We start from the raw sequence: 13258 nt of genomic DNA, 5'->3' as shown, positions 1-13258 counted from the left end.
AGTAAAACAACCACCTGCGCTACAGATGCTTCAGATTGTTGGATTGTGCAGTTGTCTTTGGTTTGCTCATGTCAGTTGTATTTGCCTTTACAAAGCTTGAGGAAGGAAAGATGATGGAGCGGAGAAAGAAGATTGCACTGGAGTTATCCGACCTGGTCGTCTATTGTAGACCTGTGCCATTTGATGAAGACAGTAAGTCATACACAGTAAACTACCACCTAATCGTTTTTGTGTGTGTGTATAAAGTAGAGGGAGACATCCAATTTTGGAGGTCAGCGACATTAAAAAACAATAATAATAAAAAAAAACTTTTTACAAATTTATTGAAGTTTGTCACCCTCTTTTGCCTCATTGACGCTTACTACCTAGTTTTTCAACTTTTTTTTTTTCTACTCCAGGCCTCTACACTAACTTTTGCACAGTAATTTTGTACGATGTGCAGACTGAAAGTGACTCAAGATATATTTGTAAAATATTTTGCTGCAATAAAAACTTAGTTTGCAACAAGCAGCGGCTGAGAAAACAGGTCAATTCTTTTATATAACTTTAAAAGAAGACAAAAAAGGAAACAATAACTTGGCAAATATTTATCAGTAAAAAGCAGTGAAATTTTTTCATTTGTATTAGTTCACTAAAATACTATAATGATTGTAATTATAATGCTTTTGAATGCATTAAAAAAACATTTTGAACACGTTTTAACATTAGAACAATTGAACATGAAAAACTTTTACACACTAGTAATCTTATTTATATCTAGGACTTTACAAAAGTCTTAGGGCACAAACATATTTGTTGTTTCTTATTTAAGCCTTTCAGGAGCATAAAATCTAAAGCATTGATTGCAATTAAGTAAAATAGCGAAGTGATCATGGCTTAACTGTCGCTTTGCACTATAACATAAAAAAAAGTTTTGGGATAAAATGCAGCATGGGATTCTATTTACGGTAATCCGTTTCAAGACACTGCGATTGGCAACCAGTTTAGGGTGTACCCGCCTTCCGCCTGGAGACAGCTCTCGTAAGGAGAAGAGGAACAGATAATGGAAGGATGCGTGTTTCAAAACAAACTTAACAACACTTAAACATTTTATTTGCGGATGTTTCGTCCTCCTTGTTTTGGAGCATGCCTTGCCGTGGTAGATGGTTAAGGTTGCGATGATGCGCAGCCAATCAGCTAAATCCTCTCGTGCTGTTATTGGTCAATCTCGCAGCCGGGAGCCAGTCATGTGCCTTGTATAAGTGAGAGTGGGTCAACTAACCTATTCAAAATAACGCGTCTTTCCTCAAATGTCTGTATTTTGTCTTATTTTCCGGGGAACACTAAAGTGAAGCACAAAGTGGCGAGGGATTACTGTAGTCCTAAAAAGGTTGGTCAACACTAATGTATGCCGTGCAACAGGCTATTGGTTCGCTACACTTACATGGTATGAACATTGAATGAATGTGAGTATATCAACAATACTGCAAATAAGCATTTATAATGCACTGGTTTAGGAGAAACTGTACATAAAAACAGTTTTTTTTATTTTAATTAGGTAAAAAAAATCAATAGTTATCAACCTTGACTGATATGAAATATGTCTATTGTGAAACATTTTTCAGCCATATCGCCAAGCCCCACTAAGCACATTATGTTTAAAGAGGAGTTTAATTAATCTTTGTATTGACTAATTTATTTGACTTTTTCATAGTTAAGTTGACCTAATATTAAATGTTATATGTTAAAATGAAATTACCTAAATTCAGCCTTCTTTGCCTCGGGCCCTCATTTATCTCATCAATATCGCCCAATATAAACTACTTAAATCGTGACATACTTTAGAGCATGGGTCTCAAACTCGCGGCCCGTGGGCCATTTGCGGCCCGCGGGATGATAGTTTGCGGCCCCCGCCTTATTATGAAAGTTTAATGTGCCAGTCTGTAGTTATAAAGCTTTAATTACAGTGTAATTAAAGCTTTATAACTACAGAAGTAGGCCTACTCATCCCAGAACTATGGTTTATGCTTAGGATCTCTGCTATTTGACAAGATTTTGATTTGATTGACAGGAGACCCATGCGCGAACAGGATGTGCAGTCTGACGGAACTTTGCATCAGCACTAGCACAGACGGGACTAATTATAAAATGTAGGATTACCTGGTCACAGTGGATAAAATTGAACCGCGGATTATTGTTGGGCACATCTTCAGCTTTAAAACGAGGGTAGGATTGTAATTTTTTTTTAGATGTTTTAGTAGGGGTTTGATTGATGAATGTTCCACTCATGTTCAGGACAATTCATGTTCAGAAGAAGATTAAAGAACTGTTAATACAGACATTTGACTCATTATTATTATTATTATTATTATTTATTACTGATTAATTTTCTTATTAATTCCTTATTTATTTTCTTATTAATTCCTTATTTATTTTTAAATCTTATTTCGTGTTAAAAAATAAAAATAAAGACATTTGAGAAGATTAGATTTTTTTTATTTTTTTCTTGCGGAAAACCTGATGCGGCCCAGCCTCACCCAGAGTCTGCCTCTAGTGGCCCCCAGGTAAATTTAGTTTGAGACCCCTGCTTTAGAGGGGAAAAAAACAAATAAAAAAAATAATTGATGAGGCCTTAATTGCTCACAGTTCTTCAGTCCCTATCCTGGACTAACACTAGTCCTGGTTAGTTAACCCTGTCCTTGTTTCTCTGCATTCTCTAGAGATTGGCACAGAGCGTGCCTGTTTCCGAGACATGTCATCGTTTCCCGAGACCAAGGCAGAGAAATACGTCAATAAGATCAAAGGGAAGAAATTCCTGCAGTACAATCGGCTGCAGCTGTCCAGGATCTACCCGCGAGGCCAGAGATTGGACTCCTCCAACTACGACCCTCTGCCCATGTGGCTCTGCGGCTCGCAGCTTGTAGCGCTGAACTTCCAGACTGCAGGTATGCCCCAATTAGTAATTTTCTTGAGTCACAACCAGGGTTATTGTAGTTTGGGAATATTAATCATAATTAGTTTTTATTTTGTTTTGAGTTTTGTTTTTCAAATTTTGTTTTCATCAGTTTTCAGTGTGGCTTTGTTAATTTTTATTCGTTTTTTTTTTTCAACAACATTTTGTTTTAGTTTTGGTATTAGGTTTTTGTTTGTGTTTTTTTTTTTTTTTTTTAAATTGTTTTTCTTGTGTGCAATGTTAAAAAAACACCATGGTAAGTTATTGTATATTTTTAAAACATTTTGATAATACAGGGTACAGTTTAACAATCCATTAGCTTTGAATTACAAGAATTGCAATGCATAATACCACTTCTAAAGTTAGATGCATGCATGCACCCTAATTAAATAAAACTAGGATTCCTTTTTGGCTAAATTGCCCACTTCTAAAGTGGATTTGTGGCTTGAATTTTTGTTACAAATTATTAAACCCGGTTGTACAGTGTACTATTTTTTTAAAATACTGGATATACGTTTTTGTATCTATGGAGGTACGCATTATTTTATAATATATTTCATTTCGTCAACAAAAAATATTTTTTCCATTTTAGTTTTAACTAAATCAAACTTGGTCACAACAGGTGATTATTGTTTTAATGCTTGTGCTGTCTCCTGTCCAGACAAGCCCATGCAGATGAACCAGGCCTTGTTCATGTTGAACGGAAGGAGCGGCTACGTCCTCCAGCCCCCCATCATGAGGGACGACAACTTTGATCCCTTTGACAGACACACAGTGCGGGGCCTTGAGGAAGTCACTCTTCAGATTGAGGTACGTCTTCCTGTGTGATGTCAGGATGTTTGGGTTCTCATGCTGAAATGAGATTTAAAAGGGAGTTCTGTGTATAGGATGTCCCCCAAAAAATGTAGACACATTTTAGTAGCTGATCACTCAATTGTAGGGTAGGGCGATATTCCGGTGATACGTATACTGCAGTGTCTAAAAATAGCAACAGTGTCACTTTCAACACCATCATAAGAAATGCAGAGCATGAGGACCTAATATGTTATTAAATGTGAATTTTTTGATTGAACATGAAAATTTCGGCGATTGAAGTCGTATGACAACCCATCAGAACAAATGAGGGGCGTGTTTGGAAATCTACTCTGATACTTGTGCACTACTCTGATGAGATTGGGTGTGTTCCAAGCAACAGAGTGCGTTCCCTTCACTTTAATTTCCGAACGCAGCCAGAGCTGGTGCATGTCCCGAGTCGGTGCACCCTGATTGCGCACTGAGACTCCGTTTTTGGTTTCCGTCGTGCAGTCCAGCGCATTGAATGCCCGAAAAAAGGCAAATAGTCGAATTGTATATCTTTGTTAGTTCAACCGCCAACCGCTTAACAAGTTGATTTTGAAAGGCTATAGGGGCTGTTGATCATTTAAAAAAAGGAAGCAAAATGCATGCTTTTCAGGCAGGCGGCAGTCGGCACCAAAGTTATCAAAAAAAAAAAAACGGCACTAAATAATGAAAACCAAAATTAAAAAACAAAAACTAAATAAATTGTTTTGGGGAAAAACGATAACTATCAAAAACGACATTGTCTGCTCACAAAACAAACTAAAACGAATGATAATCGTGTAGAAAACATCCTTAGTTTTCGTCTTTGTAAGCCTTTTGTAGTCATTTAAAATGTAAATCATGTTGTTGCCGGATTTACGACAGTTATACAGCCGCACGGCACATCGGCGTCCTTAGTCAAGTGTTGACAAAAAGCTCGCATGGATAGAAAACAAAAATAAAACAACATAATGGCGAAGGTTAAGGATAAAACCGCAGAGCCCCATTTGGGATTATTTTAATTATGATCTCTACCTCTCTTTCTCTGTCGCGCGTGCGCACACTGCACACCTGTGCAAAGTCATTCATAATTTTTTTCACTGCCCCTCTCAAAAAGATTTCATTTTTTTCCAATTGAGTTATACAGCTTATAGGTCACGTTAATAGTGGAGTAACATTGGAAATTATGTCATTTTTTTAATGTTACAAAAAATAGCATTACAAAAGGGGTGCGTAGACTATTACCAACATTTACAGTATGTTGTGTGTTTTATCCGCTTTTTGACTTTAGAAGCAGCATTAATGCACTGCACTTTTCTTGGACTTATTGTACATAAGTTTAAGTGAACTGTTATGTTTTATTTGTTAATGGTTATTCTGCATTATTGCTCGTAAGTTTATAACATTTTCAAATGTTATCTTTTTTTGAGTTTTTAATGAGCAACACTTAACTATAAAAGAAAATTATACTTGACAAATAAATTACGCTACATTAAACTAAAACTAATAAAAACAAAAAAGCATTTTCCCAAATACCAAAACTAATAAAAACTGACAAATCTATTCAGAAAATTAATTAAAACTAACTGAATTAGAAAAAAAAGTCAAAACGAAATCAAAACTGAACTTTGTCTGCCGGCTTCTAACAGTGACATGCAAAGGGAGTTGGGCCATTTCTGGGGACGAGGAAAATTCTAGTTCGCGCTAGATAGCAACTTGACAATAAGTAAACCGATTTATAATTAGTCCAAAAGGATGAATGTTTCAGAAAAAGGAAGGCTGGATGGTTGGATGAATACCCAGTTTTCTGCCATTTGACAGTATGGTACGTCACACTGGTGATGACTGCGCCACATTTACCTGCTACGTCATGCATCAGAAGCTCTTAAAGTGATGTAAAGTTTATTTGTGGCGGCTCTTATTGGTCCAGTTTTATTGTAATCGAATTGATAAATATCACATAATTTTTTTCCCCAAATTTCAATCCAATAGATATTGTGCATCCCTAGTTGATGTTAGCCATTTTAACCATGTAAAGTACTTCTTTCCATGCCATTTGTGATGTAAACGCACTCATGTAAATTTACTTGTATTTCTTTTCAAAGGTGTTGGGTGCAAGGCACCTACCCAAACATGGGCGTGGCATTGTTTGTCCACTAATCGAGATTGAGGTGTGTGGGGCCGAGTATGACAGCGCCAAGCAAAAGACGGATTCGGAAGGTGCGTATTGCTTCACAAACACAGACTTCAATCTCCCTTTGCTCCTGTTCCTGTGTGTGTCAATTCTGATATTCTTCACACGGGGACTATTAGGCAACATTTTTTTTTTTTAGTTTCTTTTGTCATGTACTTATGTACAGTAGGGCTGCTACGAATGACTATTTTGACCTTGTTTCACTCAAATACAATATAACAGTTTGTCGTCTAACAACTTGTTGTCGAGTAACAACTTGTCCCGACTGATAGTTTTAACATCCAACCTTCAATTTTGTTACACATTACACTTAAATTTAGCCTGTGACACAAGCCGTTTGAGCTCTAAAATAAAACCATGGCTGGACAACTGAAGCGATACTACTTATCCGTCTATTCTTAACTTTGTTTTAAATAAGTGAGGGGCATTTTTTAAAGGTTGATTGGGCAGAAGCTCGACATCGACTAAGCCGCCACGGAGGACCAGCGAGGTTATCTATCAGCCGGGCCCACCCTCGGATCGAGAGGTTTTGGGTCTGATCAATGTGCGCGTTGCCTGGATTGGTGCTAGTTATCCCTCTAATTGCCACAGAGCAATCAGTGGATTCATAACTGGTTTAATCATCCATCCATGGTTTCACTGTAAAGATCAGTGTGTACTTGCTTGGTTTCGCCTTTGAGACAAGCAGTGTTGTACCAAAACCAAAGTTCATGAACTCATTCATATTTTGTGAGACGTGAACTGAACGTAGTTTGTTTCTTCCTGGTCAAAGTTTTTGTGAATGCGCTCACATGCACTAGTATGTTACTGTTTGTTAGTCATTAGACTTGAGACAGTTCCTTTGAATTTCAGGTTGTGGGTTTCGCAGGTGGGCCATCCTTTTACCGTCGCCTGAAGATAGGAGGGGGGATTTAGTCAGTGTGTGTTATAGCTCCTTTCCTACCTCAACCTGCTTCCTACCTTAGATTGTATTCATGCTTGCACATTCAAGAGTACAGTGCTGTTTTGATTTGAATTCCTCTTGAGAAAAAACCCCCAAAACATTCAAGCGGCAAGTCTTTCCTTGTGAATTTACAATTGAGAAATGTCTGTATTTTGAGAGTAATGGCTCGCAGCAACATTGTTTAAAAAAAGAATAATAAATCCGGTTAATTTTTGCAATGGAATAGTTTGCGTCGAAAATGTGTTTTCCCAACACTAGAGACATACATTTGCCCCTGGTAGAATCAACTGGGCAGCCTCTCAGGCATGGAGCTGAGGAGGGCCGGGTGTGTCAGTGTGACTGTGACTGTGCAGCGCATTGCAGGCCTGTCCTCCTCCGCCAAGGTTTCAAGACGGGAGGGAGGATGTACAGAGCAGGAAATGGAAATCAGGGAACTTTGTGCTCATGAGACAGTCCTTTTAGTTTATTATTATTTTTTTTTATTAACGTAGGTGTTTTTTCAATTTTTGTGTTAGTTATTTTTTGTTAACTAAAATAACCTTGGATCCGAGTTCATCACTCATTTTTTCACAGGCCTAACATGGCTACTATCGCACGGAGTGTACGTAAGACTGGTAAAGTGGTGTAAATGTCTTTGTATCTGATCCTTTTTTTTTTTACGAGTACACACTTAGTTTATCGGCATCCCTAGCAGAAATGAAAACGGCTTGTTTGAGCAGTTCCACATTTCCTTCCTATCATAACACACAATCAACAAAAATGTCTCACCAGTCTTGGAAACCAGCATGTTTAACTCCTCCCTAAGCCCATATTAACTAACTGCCATATTTGCGTGAATACGATCAATTTAAATGTATTCATTTATTTATTTTTTTTTAATCTCACAGTCGAAGAAAAACCCAACGGCACAGTGTGTTCGCAAGTTACCGATGTTGTGAAAGTAACCTGATTCACCATGCGTTGGCAACTGTTGTGTATGTGATTCTGCCATCCCTGAACATGCTTCAGCGCTAATGCTAAAGTATAATCGTCCAGTTCTACATTGTATGTGTCAAGTTTTAAACATTGCTCCGTCTGTTGTACGCTTTGCCGTTGCAGCTGATAATGGTCTGAACCCCACATGGCCCAGAAAGCCGTTCCAGTTTGCAGTAAGCAACTCAGCCTTTGCCTTCCTGCGCTTTGTGGTCTATGAGATTGACATGTTCAGTGACCAGAACTTCCTGGCGCAGGCCACGTTCCCTATTCACAGCCTGAAGACGGGTACGGACAGCAGCAAATACCGCTGCTTCATTCCCGTCGCCTGCTAGCATACTATAGCAAAGCCGTAACGCGCTTGTCTGACCTTTTTGTTTTATACATTGTGCCAGGTTATCGGTCAGTTCCTCTGAAGAACAGCTTCAACGAAGATCTGGAGTTGGCCTCGTTGTTGGTCCACATGGACATCGTCAGAGGAAGAGTAAGCATTTATTACATACTACCGTTTGTGTGCACTTCAGGTTTATATGCCCAGCTTCAATGTTGTGCTGATATCTACTGCTCAAGTCGTGATCCACAATAGTCTTCAGTGACCCGAACATGCATGTTTTTGAAATGTGGAAGAAGCCAGAGTACCAGCAGAAAACGCAAAGAGGTGCACAACGAATTGATGAATGAATATTTTTTTTTCAATCAAAAAATATTTTTAAATGGCGTTTCTTGACAACAACAGTTCTTGGTAATGTCTCTGTGTTGTGAAAATAATTTGCACTTTTGGTACCGGGTTGATTAAGAAACATGACGGAGACACTATGCCTATTACTTGGGATGCCTTGAGTCCTTGTTTTTTGATTTTAAGGATCTAATCGTTCGGCAACAAATAAATAAATCACGCACCCAATTTGTCTCAAACTAATATACAAATATATACCAATGTGTATATATGTTAAATGTTACTATATTTTTATTTACATTTTATATTATATGGGCCAATCCACTAGTTCAGTGCCACTTGCTTTTTGTAGTGCTCTCAAAATAAACAAGTTAATTATATTATATATTCTATTTTTTTTGCTTTAATTTTGATCATACATATATTGAACAACTCAAAATGTGTACTTATTAAACTTGGACATGGTTTATTTTAGCTCTTGTTTTGGTACTGAAACACTTCATGGTTTTAAGCATAAACTCAGCAAATACTTGAACTTCAACCATTTTTGCAATTGGAATGCATAACATAAGCATGATACATATCAATGTGCAGAACGCTTTACAAAAAGTTGTTTTCGAGTAATTTTATATCCATCCATCCATCCATCGTCTGTACCGCTTCTCCTCACTAGGCTCGCGGGGGGTGCTGGAGCCTATCCCAGCTATCCTCGGGCAGTAGGCAGGGGACACCCTGAACTGGTTGCCAGACAAACGCAGGGCACACAGAGACGAACAGCCATCCACGCTCACACTCATACCTAGGGGCAATTTAGAGTGTTCAATCGGCCTGCCATGCATGTTTTTGGAATGTGGGAGGAAACCGGAGTACCCGGAGGAAACTCACGCAGGCACAGGGAGAACATGCAAACTCCACACAGGATGGCCGGAGCCGGGATTGAACCCACACCCGATGCTGTCTCTCACTGTGAGGCCATCGTGCTAACCAGTCGGCCACCGGGCCGCTAATTTTATATCGTAATGCATTTTATATAATTTTATTTCCTGGCATCAAAAAGTGTCACCAGTTTGTTGGGTGGCCTATAACTTATAAGCATTAATATAGAATGAAGGATTCTGCTGTTTGAGGTCATTAGATTTATCTAATGGTATACAATACATTTACAAGATTTGATTGGCATGTGCAAGCTAAAATGACGAGTCCACGCAGCTATGTAGTTGATGAGTGTGTGACGTCTCTCATCTACAAATCGCACTATTGATTTATGGCCTTGTTCAATGCAACAGGTTCCCCACCTTGCTCTCTAGACAACGAACAATTTGTACTTGTAAAACTTCTGTTTGAAATGACGTTGGCACAATTCCAAACCTGTCTGTAGGTCGCTCTCTCAACTGTCAGGTTGACTTAGGTTATTTCTTTAGTATCTTTTGGCCTACCATTAGTGTTTTCACATCGTTTCTGTCTCCCTGTTGGTCCAAACGCCATTTTGCTGCAACGCAGAGGTAGCCCACTTAGAACAAGCAGGCATGGCTCTGTGCGTGCTTGAGTGTGGCTTTACTTACACAATGTATCATTGTGTAACATAAAATTAAGTTACTACGGTTCCATTTGACAAGATATTGAAAGCTTTGGAATATTTTATTACTTTGTGACTTATAACATTTCAGAAAATGAAGGAAATGATATTTTTGCCCTGATCCCCAATCATCTTAAAACCACCAGGCTTGAAAACGACAATCATGACGCACTCAGACACAAACCTGTTTTGTTGCGCGTCCGACCGGATACAGCCATATGATCTTACAGTGTTATCAAATTTATTATTATTAATATTATTGTTAAATGTTAGCCTTGGTTAAATTGAAATGTCTTCAGAAAGATTTCTCCAACTACATGTGGAAGTGACTACTTTTTCCAGTGATGTTCTTCTGACTAGAGGGAGCAAAACTGATGCGACAGCTAATGAAGACAGAAACAGAGATCGAACTACTAAGAAGGAAAAATGAAGAATTTGAATTGAATTGCCCATCTGAGCTCATTTAGGTCAGCATTGTGGCGGTAACCTTTCTACTGTTTGTAGTACGCACATAAAAGAACATCTTTAAGTCACGTCCAAATATATTAATCCACCAACGTGAAATTAATTGAAGTCGGGCACGGAAGAAAAAACAGCCGCAGTATACCCTCAGCAACGAGCCAGTATTTACTTCACAGTATTGCTATCACGGCTCTAAAATGTATTACAGTAGTGCCTTGACATGTATGTTTAATTTATATAATAAGAATAATAGCACTCTATAATATACTTTTGAAAAAAGTAGACTAATAACATTCAAATAAAAATGTAACACGTGCAACAGTTTGTGTGTCACGTTTTAATGCTGCAGTTCAATTCAGTGAGCTGCGCCTTCTGGTGCAACCACCTTGGCCACCAGGAGGCAGTATAATAGTCATACGGACACAAACCAAGAAAAATAGCATAAAGTTGCTGTTATATCATTTTTCCCTAGATGATATGGAATATATACTTGAGTATTGTTAACCTGCCCACATATGTTGGTGTTTAAATAGCTGTTGCTTCAAACATTAGTAAGCCAACTATCGACACTAACCATTAGCGTCTCAATGGTATTAAACTTTGTTAGTGGGGGCTGTACTTAATTCTACCTGGCATCGTGTTTGCCACCCGTGTCCTAACGCATGTCCCTCCCCAGGATGAAAACGGAGAGATTGTGTGCCCGTTCTCCGTGACCTCGTCGAATGCCACGTCAGCCCAGGCCGGGCGGGAACGTTTCGGGGAGCACGGCTCGGCATCATCCTTGTCCTCCATGTCGCCCGTGCCACAGTCACCCAGCCAGGCCATAGCGGCGTACGGGGGACGGGAGGGCTCCTTTGACTCGCGCTACCAGTCGCCACTCGATGATTTCAGGGTGTCGCAGGAGCCGCTGCTTGACCACATGGATCCGCAGAACAGAAGGTGCGTCCAGACGGGCGCGAGGGACGGTTAGAAGGTTCCAGACCTGATGACTCTTGGTCTTTGTCCCCTCGTCAGGATGCTGCGGCGGACCAGAGTTGGCGGAGAGAACCGTGTCTGAATCAAAAAGCCGGCCCAACTCCACCCTGAGCTAACCCCCCCCCCTTCCCCCCATCCACACGCCTCTGCCCGTACCGATGATGTCACTGACTGCTGTGAACACTGTTTCCATGGAAACGCCCACCACCGCTTTGGCCTACATTTCAGGCAGCTCACATGGTCCCCCAAACCACCGCAGCCAGCCTCCCCCCCCAAACACCATCCGCCCAGCCCACTCACCATCAGAGAGGGAGGGACGGCAACGCCAGAGAGAAAAGCTGGTTGCTTGCACAGAGGAAGACAAAAAAAGTTTGAAAGTGTTTCCTGTTCCGGGCTGTTTACTCATCTCTGTGTGTGAGAATGTATTTATTCCTGCTGTGCTGTCAGCAAGAGGACAGCGGCACCTGACCTGCTCTCAAAGAGCTCCCGTCTCCCCTCATTTTAATTATTCCAGTTATTTAAACATTCATAATGTGATATTTCCATTTCCTTTTAATGTATATGTGTAAAACACGAGGGCTCTGCGACTGTTTCTTACATTATTCTCTCTTGTGCGTGCGCTCTTTGTGCTTTGGAGTATGTTATGCACCTCCTCTTTACATATTTAACTTTTTTGGGGGGTGAAAGGCATGAGGAAGAAGTCATTGCTGGTGCGACAGCAGATGTAGCCATTTCCTTTTTGTTACATTCCAAAAATCACAAACTTGCACATGATTGCATTTTCAGGGTCTGTCACACTGCTCGATCACTTGTTTTCTTAAATTGTCCAGTTGATTTCACATATGAGTAGTTTTGATGACACAATTTGATTCATGTCAGCAAAGTGTACTTTTGTTTTGTCAAATGTGATGGCGCCATGATCAGAAAGCCCTCCCCTATTGTGAATGTTGTCAAAATTGCTAATTTTTTGGTTCACCAACCTGTTGGAGTGGAAAAATATGCCATATTTAAATAAGTTCCACCACTGCCATCATGCATTTTAGAGATTTCAAGTTGCACTGCCGCTGCGCTTTCATTTAAAGGTCAACCTGTTTTCGTTCATTCCTTTTGGCTTCTGCATGGATGTAAACTCAAAGCAAATGGATGTCAAGGTGCCTTCATTGTGTTCAACTCTGCCCATTTGTTTTCTCTCTATCATGATGTAACTTCAGTATTGTCGCTCAGTGGTCCACCACTGAGACTCCCAAGCCATAAGGTATCATGAAGAGCTGGAGATGAGAGCAAGGACATTCAGGAACACTTGTTTTTCCATAGAAAGGCTTTAGCATCATCTGTGTGTGTGCGTGTGTAAGGCTGCATTACCCCATATGACCCCACCACCCACCTATTGGGATTGAAAGAGGTCAAATGGATGAGAATCTCACAACCCCTGCTTTTGGATGTGTGTGCTGCGCAGGGCCCCAAAGTGTCTTTTTGTTTCCTCACTGACAGTCTCGCCTTTCTGTAATGTGCCTAAACTATGGAGAGGAGGAGTATTCATTTTAATTTTGCCTTTCATAAGGAACATATTCAAGCCTGAGAATAAAATACTTACTACTTTATACAACATTGCCCTTGTTCCTCTGTGTGAAGATCCCACTCAATAAGTCTCAAGTTGCAATGTGTTTCTGATTTGACGATCGTCTTTAAGTGTACGCAAGAATTTTGAG

At 39.7% G+C, this 13258-nt stretch overlaps 1 protein-coding gene across 2 annotated transcripts in view; it reads left to right on the top strand.

Annotated features, from left to right (window-relative positions):
• plcg1 (phospholipase C, gamma 1) overlaps positions 1 to 13157 on the top strand; it is a 32025-nt gene extending 18868 nt beyond the window's left edge. For both annotated transcript variants that reach the window (XM_088289301.1, XM_088289300.1), the window contains exons 26-33: positions 96 to 192; positions 2700 to 2924; positions 3594 to 3742; positions 5857 to 5971; positions 7987 to 8148; positions 8256 to 8344; positions 11251 to 11513; positions 11589 to 13157. In XM_088289301.1, coding sequence (XP_088145427.1) covers positions 96 to 192; positions 2700 to 2924; positions 3594 to 3742; positions 5857 to 5971; positions 7987 to 8148; positions 8256 to 8344; positions 11251 to 11513; positions 11589 to 11631 — 1143 coding nt within the window. In that variant the 3' untranslated portion in view covers positions 11632 to 13157. The remainder of the gene's footprint in view (positions 1 to 95; positions 193 to 2699; positions 2925 to 3593; positions 3743 to 5856; positions 5972 to 7986; positions 8149 to 8255; positions 8345 to 11250; positions 11514 to 11588) is intronic.
• Positions 13158 to 13258: the final 101 nt, after the last annotated feature.

This window comes from Idiotropiscis lumnitzeri, chromosome 3 (genome assembly GCF_059441095.1).
Source record: "Idiotropiscis lumnitzeri isolate Australia: NSW breed Sydney's pygmy pipehorse chromosome 3, RoL_Ilum_1.0, whole genome shotgun sequence".
Taxonomy (NCBI): Eukaryota; Metazoa; Chordata; class Actinopteri; order Syngnathiformes; family Syngnathidae; genus Idiotropiscis; species Idiotropiscis lumnitzeri.
The sequence above is the reverse complement of the archived record's forward strand: the minus strand, read 5'-3'. Positions and strand labels throughout refer to the sequence as shown.